We start from the raw sequence: 22,459 nt of genomic DNA on the forward strand, positions 1-22,459 counted from the left end.
AGTATAGTATCTTCCAGTCTCTCTCGGACTCTGACACTCCCGCCTTCCTCTCTCGTAAAGAACTTTGTAACTACACTCGTCTCACCTGAATAATCCAGTGTACTCTTTCCATCTCAAGATCCTTAAATTAATCACATCTTTGAAGTCCCCTTTGCCATGCAAAAATAATATATTTGCTTATTTCAGGAATTAGGGACATCTTGGGGGTGGGGCATTCTGTCTACTGTAAGCATCAAGAGTAGAATGGATAAATTATGATATTCTAATAAAATGTAACAGTTGCAACAGGGAAAATGAATGAGGTGCTACAAACCTCATCATCATAGATGCCATAATAAAGTGTTAGCAAAAGAGGCACATCACAGAAAAATTCACACATTAGATTCCATTAATATTAAAGTTCAAAAATGGGGGGAAAAAACCTCAAGCATATTGTTTAGGGATGCGTTACCAGAAAAGGAAAAATTGATAACAAAAACAAGATTTATTTCTACCTTTAGGGAGAGGGAGGTAGATGTAATTAAAGAGAAGCTTAAAGGATACTGGCAGTATTTATTTTTATTTTTTATTTTTTTCCTAAGATTCAGGGGGTACATGTGCAGGTTTGTTACATGGGTATAGGGAATTTTTCAGCTCTTGTCCCCCTCTCTCCTCACCTTTTGGGGTCCCCAGTGTTATTTCGTTCTTTATGTTCATGTATACTCAGTGTTAGCTCCCACTTACAAGTGAGAACATGCAGTATTTGATTTTCTACTTTTGCATTAATTCACTTAGGATAATGGCCTCCAGCTGCATCCATGCTGCTGCAAAGGACATGATTTCATTTTTTTTAAATGGCGACTTAGTATTCCGTGGTGTACATGGACCACATTTTCTTTGTTCCATCCACCGTTGATGGGCACTTGACTACGTGATGATTGCATGACTTCACTACTGTGAATAGTGCCGTGATAAATGTTCAAGTGCAGGTGTCTTTTTGATATAATGATTTCCTTTGGGTAGATCAATACCCGGTAGTGGGATTGCTGGGTCAAATGATGGTTCTACTTTTAGTTCTTTGATAAATCTCCATATTGTTTTTCATAGGTGTTGAACTAATTTACATTCCTACTAACAGTGTATAAGCATTCCCTTTTTTCCACATCCTTGCCAACATCTGTTTTTTTGTTTTACTTTTTAATATGATACTGGCAGTATTTAAAAAGTTTTTGGTGATACACAGGTTTCTGTCTCAGTAGTCTTTTAAAGGTTACAGATATGTACATGGCAACTTTGTTAACCCATCCCCTACCACAATTAAAATGTTTTAAAGAAGTAAAATATGGTGCTTTATAAACTAAAAGTCAACAATTTAAGAAAAATTTATAAGAAAGAACAAAAAAACTCAAGCATATTGTTTAGGGATGCATTACCAGAAAAGGAAAAATTGATAACAAAACAAAAACAAGATTTATTTCTACCTTTAGGGAGAGGGAGGTAGATGTAATTAAAGAGGAGCTTAAAGGATACTGGCAGTATTTATTTTGTTATTTAATTTTATATATATATAAATGTTTTAAAGAAGTATTTATTATATATATAAATATATATAAATTATAATATAATAATTTATATATATAAATTATATTTATATAATAATTTATATATATAAATTATATTTATATAATAATTTATATATAAATTATATTTATATAATAATTTATATATATAAATTATATTTATATAATAATTTATATATATAAATTATATTTATATAATAATTTATATATATAAATTATATTTATATAATAATTTATATATATTATATTTATATATAATTTATATATATATATTATATTTATATATAATTTATATATAATATATAAATTATAAGGAACATTATATATATAAATGTTTTAAAGAAGTGTATATATATATATAGAACAATCACTAGATAAAATATTTTTAAAACCTAGAGAGCTTTTTGGTTTGTATTTTTTTCCTATTTAGGGGCTAGCATTTGAAGTCTTTACTAACATATTTCAGGCTGGCTGGGGAGGAAGGAAAAAATAGAACTCGCAGTCTTGTAAGTAGTGAGAGCAATGGAATGAAATTTGGGAGTTAGTGACAGGATCCTAGTGAGTCGGACAGCAAAGTAAATATAACTCTAGAGCCAAAATTCTTGATAACGATCACTTATCTCAAGATAATATAGCCCTAACTCTGTTGAAGGGAGTCTGGGGACACATTTATACTCCTAGGGAGAGAGAATGAGAATGAAACAGCTTGCAAGGACTGGTTTCCATTTTCTGATCATTACTTGCATATATTCCGCCTATGGACCATATAAATAACCTTTAACAGGCTGAGACCCATTTTTTGTTTTTTGAAAATTTTAGTTGTAAGTTCATATGCAGTTGCAAGAAATAACACAGAAATCCCATATACTCTTTATCTATTTATCCGAATGGTAACATCCTGTAAACATGTAGTACAGTGTTATAATTGGGACATTGACAGTGATAGAATCTACTGATCTTGTTCAGATTCTCCCAGTTTTACTCGTTTTGTTTGCGTGTGTATGTATTAGTTCCATATAGTTTTATCACTTACATAGGTTCATGTATTCACCATCACAGTCAAAATACTGAACAGTTTTGTCACCACAAATATTCCTTCTGTTGCCCTTTTATAACCACACTATTTCTTTCCTACCCTACATACCCCACCTTCCATCCCCTACCCGAGTCCCTAATCCCTGGCAACAAATAATATGCTTTCCATTTCTAAAATTTTTTCATTTAAAAAGTGTTCTGTAAATGGAATCATATAGTGTGTAACCTTTTGGCTTGGCTTTTCCATTCAGGATAATTCCTGGAAGATAAATCCAGGTTGTGCATATCAGTCAATGAGTTCTATTTTTAATTTAGCCGAAGTTTGTTTTATGGAATTTTGGGACTCTAAATTTACTTTGTAAATACCAATTTCTCTTCTTGGATTAGCAAATAATCTTTGAATAGTGGATAAGATCATAGATTTTAAAGTCTGATAGATTGGGAATAAGTTCCATTTCTACTTTGGAAAAATTACTATAAGGCTGCTAAACCTTAATTTCCTTATATGTAATATGAAGATTATAATACCTCATTCATGGAATACTTTTAAAGAGGAAATGAGATAATATAAAGCTCTTAGTACTGTGCCTATCATGTAAGTGTTCCATAAATGGCCACCTAAAGGAAAGATAAAAGACATGGGTTATTACAGCAATATTATTACAGTCTGTAACTTCTAAGTTAGTTTGGGAAGATATTGCTTTGGTATTCCAGTGGCCACCTGGATTTCATATATGTTTAAGTAGAGGAAGGAGAATTCAATAGTCTTCAAGTGCTAAAGAAAAATGTTCTTCCAAATGGGTATAGCTGATCTTTCTATTGTTTTTTATTTCATTGACCACAGTAAAAAGTAAGTTGACTGCTTTAATGTTATATCTTAATCAGCAAGTACCGGCTAACTTGAATGAATAAATTACATTTTTATATAATAGTGTAGATTTGTTAAGGTTGAAACATCAGTAGTTTACGTATTTTAAATTATATAAATTCTAGGTCACTGGAGTTCTGGATGATTGCTTGTGTGATATTGACAGCATCGATAACTTCAATACGTACAAAATCTTCCCCAAAATAAAAAAATTGCAAGAGAGAGACTATTTTCGTTATTACAAGGTAAGGTTGTAATTTTTTATTCTGTTGATATCAAAGGTTTATATGTGACCTTTGTGATCCTTTTGAAAGCCCATTTCAGTTCCTCTCAGCACCCTGTGTATATCTTTCATCATTGAATTTATTATGTATTGTAGTGAAAACCTATTGATCTTTTTAAACAGTACAAATCTTAGCCCCCTTCCTTTGTATGGGGAGTTCCTCATTTTTCAGTTTTGGTTTTTAGGCAGAGACTACTCTCTCTACAGAAGCTGAAAATGCCACAGACTTATTTTGTCAGCCTCTCTTATAACATAGTTCTGCCATCTGGACACACCTACTCAGCCTTTGAGTTGTGCTGATGGCAGTGTGCTAGCATTGTTAGCAGTGGAAAGGACCACAGCAGCATCTTTGTTGGACCTCTTTCTGAGAGGGCTGGCAAAACAGGCTGAGGCTTCAAGTAGACCACTACCGACAGTAATACTCCAGAATTGGTTCTTAAATCTAGTAATAGTCTACTCTAGACCTTTACAAAATAACCGGTGATAGTTTAAAGGCAGCAGCAATCTTTAAATATAGCAGTAAGGCAATATTCAAAAGAACAGTGTTTTAAATTTTAGAACAACATTTTATTTTATTTAATTTTTTATTATTCTTACTATGTTTGAGATGAAGTCTTGCTCTGTCACCCAGGCTGGAGTGCAGTGGCACAATCTCAGCTCACTGCAACCTCTGCCTCCTGGCTTCAAGCGATTCTTCTGCCTCAGCCTTCTGAGTAGCTGGGATTACAGGCGCCCGCCACCATACCTGGCTAGTTTTTGTATTTTTGGTAGAGACGGGGTTTCGCCATATTGGCCAGGCTGGTCTCAAACTCCTGATCTCAGGTGATCCACCTGCCTCGGCCTCCCGAAGTGCTGGGATTACAGGTGTGAGTCACTGCACCCGGTCTAAATATATATATTTTATTATTTAATAATATATATATGTTTTTGCTTTTATTTTTTTTCTCAAGACAGAGTCTCACTCTCTCGCCCAGGCTGGAGTGCAGTGGCGCGATCTCAGCTCACTGCAAGCTCCACCTCCCAGGTTCACGCCATTCTCCTGCCTCAGCCTCCCAAGTAGTTGGGACTACAGGCACCTGCCACCACGCATGGCTAATATTTTGTATTTTTAGTAGAGACGGAATTTCACCATGTTATCCAGGATGGTCTCGATCTCCTGACCTCATGATCTGCCCGCTGTGGCCTCCCAAAGTGCTGGGGTTACAGGCATGAGCCACCGTGCCCGGCCTTGTTTTTGCTTTTTTTAGAGACAGGGTCTTGACATGTTTGCCCAGGCTGATCTCAAATTCCTGGCCTCAGGTGATCTATCGATTGATCGATCTATCTATCTATCCATCTATCTTTTTGTTTCCTAGACTTACGTCAGCTAAATTAATTTTTTTTTTAGACAGAGTCTCGCTCTGTTGCCCAGGCTGGAATGCAGTGGCTCCATCTCAGTTCACTGCAACCTCCGCCTCCTGGCTTCAAGCGATGCTTCTGCTTCAGCCTTCTGAGTAGCTGGGATTACAGGCACCTGCCACCATACTTGGCTAGTTTTTATATTTTTAGTAGAGACGGGGTTTTGCCATATTGGCCAGGCTGGTCTCAAACTCCTGACCTCAGGTGGTCCACCTGCCTCGGCCTCCCAAAGTGCTGGGATTACAGGTGTGAGTCACTGTGCCTGGCCTAAATATATATATATTTTATTATTTAATAATATATGTTGGTTTTTGTTTTTGCTTTTGTTAGAGACAGGGTCTTGCCATGTTTGTCCAGGCCGATCTCGAATTCCTGGCCTCAAGTGATCTCTCTCTCTCTCTCTATATATATATATATATATGTGTGTGTGTGTGTGTGTATATATTTGTTTCCTAGGCTTAAGTCAGCTAAATTAAATTTTTTTGTTTTTTATAGACGGAGTCTCACTCTGTCCCCCAGGCTGGAGTGCAGTAGTGTGATCTCAGCTCACTGCAACCTCTGTCTCCCGGGTTCAAGCAATTCTCCTGCCTCAGCCTCCCTAGTAGCTGGGATTACAGGCGCCCACCACCACGCCTGGCTAATTTTTGTATTTTTAGTAGAGACGAGGTTTCACCATGTTGGCTAGGCTGGTCAAATTAAATATTTTTGCGGATTAAAAAAAAATCTAGTATCTTGTGCAGAAAGATAATAAATAAGAGAATTAAAGATTTGGGAACACATCTCTCTTTCTTATCAGCACCAGGAATATCCAAAAAAGGTGATGTATGTTTCTCCTCTGTACAAAATCCTTTAGGAAAGCATATTTCATGAATTTATTTCAAAGAGTAATCTATACCTAAATCAACTATTGAGTGTCTGTTACTCTAGGCATTTTACATACGAATAAGACATGTGCTTCTTTTTTTTTTTTTTTTTCTGGAGGGGTGCACCGTTCGTGGAAGTACTGCAATACCAGGTTGATGCGAGGAGTGGATGGAGCAAGCTCCTATTCCATCTCCCTACTCCAAAAATCCATTTAATATATTGTTCTCGGATAGAGGACATATCAGGTATTAACAGATACTTCACTTGATCTTAGCCAAAAGGCCGAGAAGCAATTGGAGAGACAGGTGCTTCTTTAAATTCCCACCACTAAATCTATAAATCTAAGTGCATTTGTAGCTGCTTTCTCTTGTTTCTTTTCTACCATAACATTGAACTATATGAAATTTTTACTTTTATATTTCAAAAATGGTTGAACATGCCAGTTTCATATGGCTCAATGTAATACAGTGGGGGAAGTGTTTCTTGTATCAAAAACCATCTCTTCACAAGAGGTCCGGTTCACATCTCTGCATAATGTTATGTCCCTCACTCTTTCACTCCTTCATTTTGGGTTTATATCTTCTGTTTCTCTATCCCTAGCAGGCTCGGTCAGTAGAAGTACTCAAATATTTGAATGTTTGAATGAATATCTCATTTAATCTTCACACCAAAATTTTCTCAATATTAGTCACATTTTTCAAACGAAGCAGTAATAGTTTAGGTATTCCAGGTAGGGGATTTTTGTTGGCTAACAAACAAAACAGAAGTTTTATTAAGAAAAGATATGAAGTAGCTAACAAAATTGAAAGACAAGCTGAGGGAGCATACTTCAGGAAAGGTAAAACTAAAGCTGGAACTAATGACCATTTTCTTTAAGGAACCACTGGGATTTTGTATCCAATTAACTATTTTCCCATATTTTCCAAACTTTATGCAAGAGTTGTATTTCTGTCCAGATAGGGTCATATGACCCCCTGGACCAAAAGAAGGAAGGACACCTTGGTTAACAGTCTCATTTGCATGAGTAAAAGTGGAGTCATTGTTTCCCAAAGGGAAATTAGGGATTGTTACAAAAGAAGGAATAATGGAACTTGGATAGGCAAAAGTGACAATGTGGCTCTTGGCTACTGAACAATCTTGTTCTTCCTCTTACACATGCAGTTTAAAAATGTTCTGATCAACACAGTGAAATTATTCCGTATGAAACCAAAACATGCTCATACCCTCTCACAGAGGAGGGTTAATGCCGTGATCTAGTTAATGCATTCAGCTCTAACTCTAGAATATTTGGGTGATATCTATGCCTCTTTTTGTTATGTCAGCCTATAAAAGAAATAAAAAGGAATATACTTTACTCAATATACTCTACCTACAACAGTGGCAAAGAAAGGAAAGCTTTAAAAAGAAAAAGCTAAGAGAAGAGGTTAATTCAACTTGTTATTATTATTTTTTAATTTTAATTTTTTTTTTGAGACAGAGTCTTGCTCTGTTGCCCATGCTGGAGTGCAGTGGTACGATCTTGGTTCACTGCAACCTCAGCCTCCCAGGTTCAAGTGATTCTCCTGCCTCAGCCTCCTGAGTAGCTGGGACTATAGGCCCACACCGCTACACCCGGCTGATTTTTATATTTTTAGTAGATACGGAGTTTCACCATGTTGGCCAGGCTGGTCCGCAACTCCTGATCTCAGGTGATCCACCTGCCTTGGCCTCCCAAAGTGCTGGGATTACAGGTGTGAGCCACCATGCCCAGCCAAAAAGAGGTTAATTTTAAACACATGATTCAGCAAGCAAGGAATACAGGTGGAGGTAACAGTCCGCCTTTATGCAGTTGGGCAGTTGGCTGCTGTAGATGGTATTTCTAACTTCTCTTTTTTACTTATTCCATTCCTTTATGCACTAAATATTTATTGAATGATTAGTTTGTGTCAGGTACTATGGATACAGTAGTGAATAAGACAAAACTTTTCTGATAAGAGAGACAAACAATAAACAAGTAAACAATAAAATATAATTTCAGATGCTTATAAGGTAAGTTCTATGGAGAAAAGTAAAGTAGGAGAGAATGAATATTGGGGAATTGGAGGGTGGGAGAGGTAGGTAGCACTACATTAAAGAAAGTATTTGGGAAAATAAGGTATTTATGCTAATGTAACATTTGAGCAAAGTCCTACCTAATGTGAAAGAGCCATGAGAAGGTTTGGGGAAAGAACATTCCAGGGAAAAGATGTAGAATACCAAGTAAATGGTCTTGAGATAGAAATAAGCTTGATGTGTTGAACAGGCAGAAAGCTGGTATAGCTAGAGGAAAGTGAATGAGAGGGAGAGTTGGAAATATAGGTAGGCACCAGATTTAAAAAACAGTAGGACCTTATTGACCACGTAAGCATGCTGGATTTTATTTTAAGCAGGATAAGAAACTACTGAAGGGATTTTTGTGCAAAAAATACAAGAAATAGAGGAACCATTTAGGAGACTATTGCGTTAGTTCATATAAAAACAATACAGATTTGCAATAGAATGCTACAGCTGAAAAATGTAGAAAATGATCAAATTAGGGTTGTACACAAAAGGTAACACCAGCAAGCTTTTCTGATGAGTTGAGTGTGAAGTATGATGATAGAAGTGAAATCAAGAATGATGCCTAAGTTTTGAGTGCACATATATATACAAGCACAAATGTACATATATGTAAAATCATGACCAAATAGATTTTATTCCAAGAATGCAAGGATGATTCTTGCATTGATGTTGATCATCAACAAAATTCAATATGTGCTCCTGACTTTTAAAATAATAAGAATGATGTATATTGCTTAACATGATGATTTCAGTCCTAACATCAGCATAGCTAACATGTCTTGCATGTGGGGAAACACTAGAGGAATTCTCACTTAGGTCAGGAACCAAGACAAGGATACCCATTATCTCCATTAACTGTTGGATATACTACCCAGCACAGTTAAATAAGAAAAAAACGACTATCCAGTGTGATGGCTCTGATTTAAAAAAAAAGAGAAAAAAATAACTAGAGCCATAAAATTTTATTTTACTTTTTTTTGTATAAATTTAAGGGGTACAAGTGCAGTTTTGTTACATGGATATATTGCCTAGTGGTGAAGCCTGGGCTTTTAATGGAACCATCACCCGAATAGTGTGCATTGTACCCCTTATGAAATTTCTCATCCCTTACTCCCCTCCCATCCTTCTTTTTTTTGGAGACAGTCTCACCTTTGTTGCCCAAGCTGGAGTGCTGTGGTGTGATCTCGACTCACTGCAATCTCCACCTCCTGGGTCCAAGTGATTCTCCTGCCTCAGGACTCCCAAGTAGCTGGGACTACAGGTGTGTGCCACCATGCGTGGCTAATTTTTATATTTATAGTACAGATGGGGTTTCACCATGTTGCCAGGTTCGTCTTGAACTCCTGATCTCAAGTGATCTGCCCACCTTGGCCTCTCAAAGTGCTAGGATGATATGCATGAGCCACCATGCCTGGCCCACCCCACCCTTCTGAGTTTCCAGTGACTATTACTCCACATTCTATGCCCACGTGTATACATTATTTACCTCCTACTAATAAGTGACAATGGAGAGGCATACAGATTTTGAAGGAATAAGTATAGCTATTTCCATTTATAAATGAAAAAAGTTGCCTGGGCATGGTGGCTTCTGCCTGTAATCCTGGCAGGTTGGGAGGCTGAGGCAAGTGGATCAGTTGAGGCCAGGAGTTCGAGACTAGTCTGGTCAACATGACAAAACCCTGTCTCCACTAAAAATACAAGAAACTAGCTGGGCATGGTGGCATGTGCCTGTAATCCCAGCTACTGGTCGGGGGGCAGGCAGAGGCATGAGAATTGCTTGAACCCAGGAGGTAGAGGTTGCAGTGAGCCAAGATCACGCCACTGCACTCCAGCCTGAGTGACAGTGAGACTCTGTCTCAAAAATAAAAAAATATAGTTACATGAAAAAAGTTATATGTGAAAAAGGCAAAAGAATCAATAATAAAAACAATAAAATATATGTTAATATAGCAAGCCATAAACTTGATATACAAAAAGTCAATATCTTCATAAATGTAAATAATAACCATTTAGAAGTTATAACAGATAGGAAACCACCATTTACATTGGCAATGAAGCCAGGCATGGTGATGCATGCCTGTAGTCCCAGCTACTTGGGAGACTTAGCTGGAAGTATCGCTTGAGCCCAGGAGGTTGAGACAAGCCTAGGCAACATAGTGATACTACTGACTCAAAAAAAAAAAAAAAAAAAAAGCAAACAAAATGAAACAAAAAATATATTAGCGATAAAACAGATAAGATCTATAGGAATAAGTACATCAAGAAGTATGCAAAACCTAAAGGAGGAAAGCTTTAAAACATTCTTGAAAGACAAAAAAGTAGATTTGAACAAATGGAAAGATATCCTTTGTAGCCTAACAATTTTAATTCTCCCTTAGTTAAGATGTAAATTTAATGTGATCCTAATAAAAATACTGAATTTTGGCCTGGTGCAGTGGATCACACCTGTAATCCCAGCACTTTGGGAGCCGAGGTGGGTGCATCACTTGAGGTCAGAAGTTGGAGACCCGCCTGGCCAACCTGGTGAAACCCCATCTCTACTAAAAATACAAAAAAGTAGCCAGGTGTGGTGGAGTGTGCTTGTAATCCCAGCTACTTGGGAGGCTGAGGTGGGAGAATCGCTTGAACCTGGGAGGTGGAGGTTGCTGTGAGCTGAGATCATGCCACTGCACTCCAGCCTGGGTGACAGAGCAAGACTTCATCCCCCCCAAAAAAACAACAACAACAAAACTGAAGTTTTTGTTTATTTTCCTGGAGCTAGACAAGTTGTCACAGGTTAGGTTCTCTAGGAAGCATATGCTGAGACAGTGATAAGTGTACAAGAGCTTAGTTAGGGACTCCTCTTGGGACCAACAGTTTGGGGAAGGCAGGGAATCAGGACTGGGCAAAGGGAGATGTCAAGCTGTGATGCAGCCTCAGTGGAAACCTCAGGTAAGCCTGTGGGGAATTCTTAAGATGGAATAACCCTTCCGAGTTAGTCGTCCTCATTTGGGGCGAGAGCTCTAGGCCTTTATATCTCTCCATCAGTTGGTCATTGGATGAAGGCCACCAGAGGAAATAAGGATCCAGTCTTGGGTAAGGTGGTTCTTTTCACCTGAGGTTGTCTACCTGCAACATTTCCACAACTGAGGTAATTACAACCCGTTCATTCTTGAAGGGTGATCTGAGTAGTATGTTACAGTGTCTACCGCAGTCCACTCCTTGCACCATGTATTTCTGTTGCTGAATTAAAAAATTAGCTTTAAATTTAGCAGCTTAAAACAGCAGGGCTGGGCATGGTGGCTCACGCTCGTAATCCCAGCACTTTGGGAGGCCGAGGCTAGTGGATCATTTGAGGTCAGGAGTTCAAAACCAGCCTGGCCAACATGGTGAAACCCCATCTCTACTAAAAATACAAAAAAAATTAGTCAGGCAGTAGTGATGTGCAACTGTAATCCCAGCTACTTGGGAGGCTGAGGCAGGAGAATCACTTGAGCCTGGGAGGCAGAGGTTGTGGTGAACTGAGATTGCACCACTGTACTCCAGCCTGGGTGACAGAGTGAGACCCTGTCTCAAAAAAACAAACAAATAAACAAAGACTGAAAAGATGCCATTTCAGGAAGACCTAAAGAGTGTGAGAAAGCAAGCAATGTGAATACCTGGGGAAAGAGCATTTTGTATGAGGTAAGGATCCAGCTTCATTCCTGTGAATGTGAATATCCAGTTTTCCCAACAATTTATTAAAGAGACTATCCTTTCCCTGTTGTGTGTTCTTGGCACTTTTGCCAAAAATCAATTGACCATACATACTTGGGATTCTTAGGTTTATTTCTGGGCTTCCTAACTTATTCTATTGGTTGATGTGTCTATTTTTATGCCAGTACCATGCTGTTTTGATTACAGTAGCTTTGTAATATATTTTGAAATCACAGTGTGCAATGAGTCCACCTGTAGATTTTTTGCTCATGATCGCTTTGGCTATTCAGAGTCATTTCTGGTTCCATACAAATTTTAGGATTGTTCTTTGTTTGTTTGTTTGTTTTTGTTTTTGTTTTTTTTTTTGAGACAGAGTCTTGCTCTGTTGCCTGGGCTGGAGTGCAGTGGCACAGTCATAGCTCACTGTAGCCTTGAAAACCTTGTACTGACCTCAACTGATCCTCCCACCTCTGCTTCCTGAAGTGCTGGGGTTACAGATGTGAGCTGCTGTGCCTGGCCGGATTGTTTTTTATATATCTGTAAAGAAATGATATAGGAATTTTGATAGGAATTATATTGAATCTGTAGATCACTTTAGGTGATATGGACATTTTAACAATTTAATTCTTCCAATCAGTGAATATGGGATATCTTTCCACTTATTTATGTCTTCAGTTTCTTTCATTAGCGTTTTAGTTTTTAGTGCATAGATCTTTCACCTCCTTGGTTAAAGTTACAACTATTTCATTTCTTGATGTTATTGTAAATATGATTGTTTTCTCAATTTTGGGGGGGATTGTTCATTGTTAGTGTATAGAAATGCAATGGACTTTTGTATGCTGACATTGTAACCTGCAACTTTGCAGAATTTATCACCAGTTTATTACTAGATTTTTTGGTGGAGTCTTTAAAGTTTTCCCTCTTGCTGATGAGATCACGTCATCTTGCTGATGAGATGAAGTTTTCATCTTGCTGATGAGATCACGTCATCAGCAAACAGACATTTTCATTTCATTTTCTATGTAGATGTCTTTTATTTCTTTTTCTTGCCTTATTGCTCTGACTAGAACTTCCGGTACTATGTTGAATAGAAGTGGCGAGAGTGGGCATTCTTGTCTTTTTTCTAATCTTACAGGAAAAGCTTTTCAGTTTTCACCACTGAGTATGATGTTAGCTATGGGTATATGACCTTTATTATGCTGGGGTACATTTTTTCCATACCTTATTTTTTGGGGGTAGTTTTTATCATGAAAAGATGTTGAATTTTGTCATATGTTTTTTCTGCATCTATCAAAATAATCATGTGGCTTTTGTCTTTAATTTTCTGAATGTGTATTATTTTTATTGATTTATGTATTTCAAACTACTCTTGCATCTCCGGGATAAATCTCACTTGATCATGGTGAATGATCTTTTTAATATGCTGTTGGATTTGGTTCATTAATATTTTATTAAGGATTTTTGCATGTTTTTTCATCAGGGCTGTTGGTCTATAGTTTCCTTTTTTTTTTTTTTTTGTAGTGTTTTTGTCTGGCTTTGAAATCAGGTAAATACTGGCTTTCTAAAATGAGTTTGGAAGTATTACCTTCTCTTCAATTTTTTTGAAAAGTTTAAGGATTGATTGCTATTCTTTATATGTTTGGTAGAATTCAGCAGTGAAGCCATGAGGTCCTGGTCTTTCTTTTTTTTTTTTTTTTTTTTTTGCTCTGTCACCCAGGCTGGAGTGCAGTGGCGTGATCTCAGCTCATTGCAACCTCCATCTCCTGGGTTCAAGTGATTCTCCTGCCTCAGCCTCTCACGTAGCTGGGATTATAGGCCTACGCCACCACACCCAGCTAATTTTTGTATTTTTAATAGAGACAGGGTTTCACCATGTTGTCCAGGCTGGTCTTGAACTCCTGACCTGACCTCAGGTGATCCACCTGCCTTAGCTTCCCAAAGTGCTGAGATTACAGGCATGAGCCACTGTGCCCAGTGCCTGGTCTTTCTTTGATAAGATACTTTTTATTGAATCAGTCTCCTTAATTATTATTGGCCTATTCAGATTTTCATTACTTCCTTACTCCGGCTTTGGTAGGCTGCATGTTTCTAGTAATATCTTCATTTCTTCTAGGTTATCCAATTTATTGGAATATAGTCGTGATTAGTAGTCTCTTTTTCTTTGATACCAGTTGTAATGTCTCTTCTTTAATTCTGATTTTGTTGACATCTTCTCTTTTTCTTTGTTAGTCTAGCTAAAGGTTTGTCTATTTTGTTTATCTTTAAAAAAAACTTTGGTTTCATTGATTACTAATTTCTAGTTTCATGTTAGTGTGGTCAGAAAAGATACTTCGTATGATTTCAGTGTTCTTAAATTTGTTAAGACTTGTTTTGTGGCCTAACATGCTCTATCCTGGAGAATGTTCCATATGCACTGAGAAGAATGTATATTCTGTTACTGTTGTATGGAATATTCTATAAAATATCTGGTAGGGCCATTTGGTCTAAAGTGTAGTTCAAGTCCAGTGTTTCCTCATTGAATTTTTTTCTGTCTAGATGATCTAATGTTGAAAGTGGAGTATTGAAGTCTTATTGTATTGCTGTTTATCTCTCTCTTCAAAGCTATTAATATTTGCTTTATATATTTACCTTTTCTGAAGCTGGGTGCATATATATTTAGTTTTTGTCACTTCTTGATAAATTGACCCCCTTATCATTTTAAATGACCTTCTTTATCTCTTTTTACATGTTTGACTTGAAGTCTATTTTGTCTGACATATGGATAGCTACCCCTGCTCTTTTGATTTCTAGTTGCATAGAACATCTTTTTCTATCTTTTCAGTCTGTGTGTGTCCTTAGAGGTGAAGCAAATCTTTTATAAGCAGCATATAGTTAGGTTTTATTTTTTAACTCATTCAGCCACTTGATGTCTTTTGATTGGATAATTTAATCCATTTACATTCAAAGTAATCATTGATAGGTAAGGACTTACTATTGCCATTCTGTTAATTGCTTTTTTTGTTAATCTGTAATTCCTTTGTTCTCTCCTCCTCTCTTGCTGTTTTCGTTCGTGGTTTGATCATTTTTTTGTAGTGGTATGCCTTGAATCTTTTATCTTTTCTGCAACTACTAAAGGTTTTTGCTTTGTAGTTACCATGAGACCTACATACGTCTTGTGTTAGTAGCAGGCTGTTCTCAGCTGATACTGACTTAACTTTGATCACTTGCATAAATGCTATACTTTTACTTGCCTCCCTGCCCCAATTTGTTTTTAAGGACATGTCTTATATCTTGTATAGTTTGTGTAGTGTATTATAGCTATAGTTCTTTATTTTTAATATTTTGTCTTTTAACTTTCCTATTAGAGATATAATTGATATTTACACTACTAGTACAGTATGATAGTGTTCTGAGTTTGACTGTATGCTTACTTTTACTAGTGAGTTTTATGTTTTCTAATTTATTTATTTATTTGTGTTTGAGATGGAGTCTCGCTCTATCACCCAGGCTGGAGTGCAGTGGCATGATCTTGGCTCACTGCAACCTCCGCCTCCCAAGTTCAAGTGATTCTCCTGACTCGGCTTCCCGAGTAGCTGAGATTACAGGTGTGCACCAGCACACCCAGCTAATTTTTGTACTTTTTTAGTAGAGACAAGATTTCACCATGTTGGCCAGGCTGGTCTTGAACTTCTGGCCTCAAGTGATCCACCCGCTTCGGCCTCCCAAGTTGTTGGGATTACAGGTGTAAGCCCCCTGCACCTGGCCGTTTTCATATGTTTTTAATATTGCTAGTTGGCAGCATTTTTCTTCAGCTTAAAGGATCCTTTTAGCATTTCTCATAAGGCAGGTCTAGTGGTGATAAATTTCCTTATGTTTTGTCTGAGAAAGTTTTTATTTCACCTTTTGTTTTTGAAGAACAGGATCACTGGATATAGTATTTTTGGTTGACAATTTTTTTTTTTTCTTCCCTTTCTTTTGGCTTTTTGAATCTAACATTCCACTCCTTTCTGGCCTACAAGGTTTCTGTTGAAAATTTTGCCTGTAATTTATTGGAAGTTCCGTTGTTTGTAACAACTCACTTTTCCCTTGCAGCTTTCAATATTTTCTCTGTCTTTAACTTTTGACAATTTGATAATAATGTCTCTTGGTGCGTGAGTCTCTTCGGATTCCTCCTATCAAGTTTTCATTGAACTTCCTGGATCTCGCTGGGTTGTTTTTTTTTTTTTTTGCTTCATTTTTCTTTTTTTTCTTTCTCTCTCTCTCTTTCTGTCCTTCTTTCTTTCTTTCATCATAAGCAAGCTAACAGGAGGGATCTGGCTTTCTGTTTCCTTCCCCAGACTTGGGAAGTGTTCTGCCACTTTTTCTTTGAATTTTTTTTGTCCCTTTTTTCTTTCTTCTCCTGGTACTCTGATAATGTGTGTAATTCTGCTTGGTGGTCTCCTATGAGTCCCTTAGGCTGTCTTCACTCTTTTTCATTCTTTTTTCTTTTTGTTCTTCAGATTGGATGATTTCCAGTGAACTGTCTTCAAGTTTGCTAATCCTTTCTTCTGCTTGATCTAGTCTGCTGTTGGACCCCTCTATTGAATTTTTTTAGTTTGGCTATTGTGTTCTTCAGCTCAGTGATTTCTGTTGATATTTTAAAAATATTTTCTACCTCTTTGTTGACATTCTCAGTTTGTTCATGCATTGCACTCCTTACCTCAGTGAGCATATTTATGACTTCTTCTAAATGTCCTGTTAGGTAAATCACATATCTTCATTTCAGTAGGGTTGACTTCTAATTGAGATTGTCTTGATCTTTTTTTTTTTTTTTTTTTTTGGAGCATATTTCCCTATTTCTTCATTTTTCTTAACTTAAGGCACATAAAATGCTGTCCCTTCTGTTTAGGCTTGAGGAGGTTTATTCTTTATTTGCTACATAGGCTCCTAGATACTGGCTTGTTAGAAGCCAAAGCTGCTGGAAAGGCTGCCAAGATTTTGGCTTGAGGAACTGGAATAATGGAGTTGCTGTTTACTCAGATGGTGAGTATTACTAGAAGGAGTAATTCTTCATTTTTCTTAACTCTGTATTGGTTTCTGTGTATTATATAAAAGAACTACCTTCTCTAGTCTTGTTAGACTGGTCTTATGTAGCAGGTGTTTCTTCCCAATCAGCCTGGGTAGTATTCTAGTTCCGCAAAACTTTGTGCTTGCCCAGCCTGCTGTCTTTGTTCTTAGTGGCCTCCGAGAAATTAGAGTCAAGTTGTACTATTGCCTTGAGAGAGGTGGTATAGAAACCATTCCCTTGGGATATGACTAGAGATATTGGGATGTTAGATGTGTACTTTGGTTTCTTCTTTCCTTGCAGAGAAGCTGAAAGCCAGAGTTTATCTCCCACTGATTCTGCTCTGCACCAAAGAGAGCGTCTGAGGCAGATGCCTGTATTCTTGATCTAACTGCTGACTTTTAACTTGGAGGAGATAGCTGCTGAATATTTATTTGCAAGTTTAAAAGTCACCTGTTTGTTCTCTGTGGTCTAGGAGACTCAGGAGTGTAGGGCTTCATCAACTCCCAGAGCTAGGTGATTTAGCAGCCTATCCCTCCAATGAAGCCTATAAAAGTTGGGGTTCTCGATGTGTTCAAAAACTATTTTCATGGAGAGTTTGAAGACCTGGAATTATTGCCAGAGCCTGCAGGGAAAAAGGTGCAGGAAGCCCACTCTACTTTTTGGGCCAGCAGGTCTCATGCCCCCCTAGCAGGGGGAGACTTCTGATCTGAAGCTATTACTGAAGCATGCCAGGAGAAAGGCACAGGGAGTGCTTACTTTCCTTTTCAGGAATAGGGAGGTCCCCTGCCTCCTTCCATTGAGAGATTGTGGGAGTTTATCTCTAGAGCACATGGAGGCAGAAGGCATGAGAAGTGCTGTCCCTTCCATTCGTGGTGGCAGAGATTTCAGAGCTGGGATTGTGTCTGGAGCAAGCCAGGGAAGGAGGTGCAGAGAGTGCTCACTCCCCCATTCAAGCAAGAAGTCTCACATGCACCTTGCAGGGGTAACCTTTTGGTCTGGAGTTCCCTGAAGCAAGCCAGGGAAGAAGACACAGGGAATGTCCCCTTCTCTTTCTTGTCATGGAGAGGTCCCCTTGCCTCCTTCTAATGAGAGGTTGCAGAAACTTATCTCAGGAGCAAGCCAGGGAAGAAAGCGCAGAGAGTGCTGTTCCTCCTGTTCTTGCTGGCAGAGGCCTCCAACCTTTTTCCAAGGAGAGAGTGGATGGCTGGGATGAGCGCCTGAAGTAAGCCAGGGGAAGAAGGCACATAGAGTGCTGTCCCTTCTGTTCAGGCTCAAGGAGGTTTATTCTTTATTTGCTACATGGGTTCCCAGATACTGGCTTGTTAGAGGCCAGAGCCTCAGGGAGTTGCTGGAAAAGCTGCCAAGATTTTTGGCTTGAGGAACTAGAATAATGGAGTTGCTTTTTACTCAGATGGTGAGAATTACTAGGAGGAGGAGGTGCAGTTTTGGATATGTTAATTTTGAGGTACCTATGAATGCCTTGTCCAGGAAGAGATAATCCAGGAAGCAGGTGGGTATACAGGACAGAAGCTCAAGGGAGGTGTCCAGGCTGAGAACTTGCAGTCCCCAAATGTGCCATGCTGTTTTAAGGTTCTTTGTTTATGCACATCCTGCCCCACTGCCTATAAATCTCCCTCAAACACTTCTAGTCATACCCATTTTACTTATTACCAAAAGTCAGAGTTGATCACCCTCTCCTCTATGTTGCCAATCTACCTATTTTTGCCTTCTTCTCTGTAATATAGAGATTGTTTACTTAACCATATTAATTAGGTGTCTACTATGTATTATACCACTGTTCCAAGCACTAAGGATAAGATGATGCAAAATTCTGATCCTTATGATGTTGGGAGGGGCAGACAATAAGCAGATAACATTCAGGTAGTGATAAGTGCCGTAAAAGAATGTAAAACAGTACGTTGGGATAGAGGTTGCATACTGAGCACTACTTTAGCAAGCCTGGCCAGGAATGGTCTCTCTGCTTAGGTGTGATATGTGAGAGAGACTTGAATGAGGTGAAAGAGTGAGCTGTCATAAGATCTAGAGGAACAGTAATACAGGCAGAAAGGACAGCAAATATAAAGACCTTGAGGCTGGGCATGGTGGCTCACACCTATAATCTCAACACTTTGGGAGTCTGAGGTGGGTGGATGGCTTGAGCCCAGGAATTCCAGCCCAACCTGGGAAACATAGTGAGACCTCGTCTCTACTTAAAAAAAAAAAAAAAAATTAGCCAGGTGTGATGTTTCATCTGTGGTCCCAGCTACTTGGGAGGCTGAGGTACAAAGATCGTTTGAGCCCAGGAGTTCAAGGCTGCAGTGAGCCAGGTTCGTGCCACTGCACTCCAGCCTGGGTAACAGAGCAAGATTCTGTCTCAAAAAAGAAAAAAAAAAAGATAAAGACCAGCCAGGCACGGTGGTTTATGCCTCTAATCCCAGCACTTTGGGAGGCCAAGGCAGGCAGATCACCTGAGGTCAGGAGTTTGAAAACAGCCTGGCCAACATGGCAAAACCCTGTCTCTACTAAAAATACAAAAATTAGCCAGGCGTGGTGGTGGGCACCTGTAATCCCAGCTACTTGGGAGGCTGAGGCAGGAGAATCGCTTGAACCCAGGAGGCAGAGGTTGCAGTGAGCCAAGACTGCACCATTGCACTCCAGCCTGGGGGACAGAGCGAGACTGTCTCAAAAAATAAAAAAAAAAGTAAAGAGCTTGAGACATAGGGAGCATGGTATGTTCCCAGCAAGGCCAGTGTGGCCAGAGGAGCGCAACTGAAGAGGTCAGAGAGGTAGGCCAGAGGCCAGGTTGTGGAGGGTCTTGTGGAGCTTGCTGCAGAGTTTATAAACTCTTAAGGGTGATGGGAAGCCACAGGAAGGTTTTGAGGAGGGATTGATATGATCTGATTTGTTTTAAATAGGTAACTGTAGTTGCTATATGGAAATAGAAGTAGAAGCAGGGAGACTATTGCAATAGTGTAGGCAAGAGGTAGGTGGTAAAAAATGGAAAAATGAATTGTTTGATGGGGAACAAGAAAAGGGAGAAAAGAGAATAAAACCTAGATTTTGGCATGGGCAATCTGCAAGTCCTATTGAATTACTGTCTTGCTGTAATGTGTAGAATAGGAAAATCCAGAGTTTTTACCATGGTTAAAATGTCCTGCATGATCTGTCCCTTGTTTACCTCCATCCTTGTTCTCTGCCACCCTCCCCCTTCTACATTAAACGTCAGCCCAACTGGTGTTTTTTAGTTCACACAACTGTCCAGGCTTTTTATTGCGTTATCCAAATGCTCACTTCCTCCATCCTAAAATGTTACCGCCTCAGAGGCCTCCATCCGCCAGCCCCACTATTACAATTCTCTGGATTTTCTTTGTAGCACTGACTACAACTCGTACTAAACATACAAATATTTAATTTGTTTCCTTCAATAGGTTTTTAAGTTCCAGAGGGGTAGGGGAGTTCTTTTTCTGTCCATCTTTTTCCCCCATAGCCTACCCAGTGCCTGACACGTAGTGGATGCTCAGTTCTTATTTGTTGAATAAATGGGTGCATGAGAGAACTCTCATTAATAAGATAACATTAGGAGGCTGGAAGACATTAAAGCAGTTCTAAATGCTTTCACTGTCACCCAGGATGGAGTGCAATGGCATGATCTAGCTCATTGCAGTCATTTTAAATTCTGAACCTTATAGGTGCCACGACGATAGGAAGTATTCCTGCTTATTCACCACCATGTCACTGGTGCCCAACACAATGACACTTTGAGAGCATCCCATAACTATAATATGAGTTTACTAACTTTGTTCTTTCTTTCAAGGTTAATCTGAAGCGACCTTGTCCTTTCTGGGCAGAAGATGGCCACTGTTCAATAAAAGACTGTCATGTGGAGCCCTGTCCAGAGGTATAATAAATAAAATAACAGGGCAAAGCCAATTTTCTCTTGGACTTTTAGAAAAGCATAACCTCTATTTTATTTCAGGCTAATGTCAATGGATTTGGATGTGTCAGCAAATTCATATGCTCTCAGCTCTCTCCTTTAGAACCAGATTATTGAAGATTCCATACTTGACACCAAAATGGGTTTGAAGACATTTGTATCCAGTGATACTGGTGATTGAATATGGAAATACAGTCTTATTCTAAAATGGAAGGAAAATCAGAGGCCTGTTCTAGGATTGGATCTGCAGTTGTTTTTTATTTCATGCTTAATCGAATCAGCATCTTGTTTCATAGGAAAAAAAAACAAAAACAAGCTACTGGACTCTATATTTCAAATTTATAGTGATTTAATTGGGGAAATTTCAGGCTTGGAATTAGATTTTCACTTGGGCTTGTTACATTTACGTTTTTTAAAAAAAAACCCTATACTTAATACCAAGAGAATGCTACATTTTAGACTTTGATTTTTGTTATCTAACATAATTAATTATATTCCTCTCCTTCAACAGTAGTTAGTTGTAAGCTTTGTTTTCCTTTCACTTTCTGCTTTTCTTACCTAATCAGTTAGTCTAGTTCGTTGTCCTTAAAAATCTGCACCAATGTCCTTCCTAAAGGGAAAATTCTTTAAAAACTTATAATATTCAGTTTCCTTTAAGAATAAAATATGTATTAACTATTTTGTTTAAAGTTCTGTTTGATAAACCGGTTGTAATAATTCAGATACATTTATTAAAGCCTAACACTAATTATTGGCCTTGTGAAAAAGAATGTTCCAGCTACATGCAGTTCTCCCATTGGTAAACCCTAGATTAGATTGGTAAACTCTAGGTTAATCATGTGGGCCAAAAAAAGCTTTCTAGTAATCCAAAATTGCCTACACTTTATTAGAGCAGAAGTTAAAATTGCACATAATACATTGCAATTAATTTTGAACTTTTAAAACTTTCTTTTCTATAGTAACAAAGTTTGTGGAAGAAGTGATTGTCAGTGTTTTCAACCTAAATTATATAAACTATAAAAAATACTGCAATAGTTATTAGAGCTGCTTTTGACTTTCTTACTTTGTGTGTGTCATTCAGTTTTCTATACTTTGATTTATAAGTCTATGTATTGGGATAACACTTTTACCTTATGAGATAGTGTGAAAACAGAATTTGAGTGAGTGTATATTTGCCCCTCATAGAATAAAATGCTTGATGAACTAGAGCAATGCATTGACAATTTGTGAAGAAATTCCAAAAAAAATAAAGATCACTTAAAAAATTTTTTGTTTTTCTTGTTTTTTTAAGAGTAAAATTCCGGTTGGAATAAAAGCTGGGCATTCTAATAAGGTAAGTCCCTCCGCTTCCTTGAGTGTTTCTGCTTTACATTGTGAAACTTACCATTTACTGACTAACAGTGGCTGTAGTAAAGAACCATCTTATGGTTAGTTGGGAATGGAGACATTTTGCCTCAGAATTCCAAATCCCTAACTCTTGCATCAAGCAGATAGGTTGTACATTCCTAGATTCTTTTGAAATTACTTCAGTACTGTTTTTGGAATCTGGAACAACTATTAAATGTAACTATAGTGTCAGATCCCCTAGTCAGCAGGTGTTTTATCACATAGCTATTTTTAGTCTTCTGTTTCAACTAGTTAGCCTGGCAGGTTCAGAATTATATTGTATAGAGTAAATAATTATCAAGCTATTTTGAGCAGAGTACTTTCAGATGGTATTAAGATATTCATTTTTAAT

At 38.0% G+C, this 22,459-nt stretch overlaps 1 protein-coding gene and 1 pseudogene across 3 annotated transcripts in view; one reads left to right on the forward strand and one right to left on the reverse strand.

The window, feature by feature from the left end:
- Positions 1 to 22,459, forward strand: part of ERO1B (endoplasmic reticulum oxidoreductase 1 beta) — a 70,930-nt gene that overhangs the window by 8,749 nt on the left and 39,722 nt on the right. For 2 of the 3 annotated variants that reach the window (XM_054479596.2, XM_063670867.1), the window contains exons 2-4: positions 3,588 to 3,707; positions 20,602 to 20,685; positions 22,013 to 22,054. In XM_054479596.2, coding sequence (XP_054335571.1) covers positions 3,588 to 3,707; positions 20,602 to 20,685; positions 22,013 to 22,054 — 246 coding nt within the window. The remainder of the gene's footprint in view (positions 1 to 3,587; positions 3,708 to 20,601; positions 20,686 to 22,012; positions 22,055 to 22,459) is intronic. The other variant, XM_054479613.2, reaches the window with a different exon arrangement.
- Positions 6,122 to 6,301, reverse strand: LOC129022756 (U2 spliceosomal RNA; annotated as a pseudogene).

Source organism: Pongo pygmaeus, chromosome 1 (genome assembly GCF_028885625.2).
Source record: "Pongo pygmaeus isolate AG05252 chromosome 1, NHGRI_mPonPyg2-v2.0_pri, whole genome shotgun sequence".
In the NCBI taxonomy this organism is placed as follows: Eukaryota; Metazoa; Chordata; class Mammalia; order Primates; family Hominidae; genus Pongo; species Pongo pygmaeus.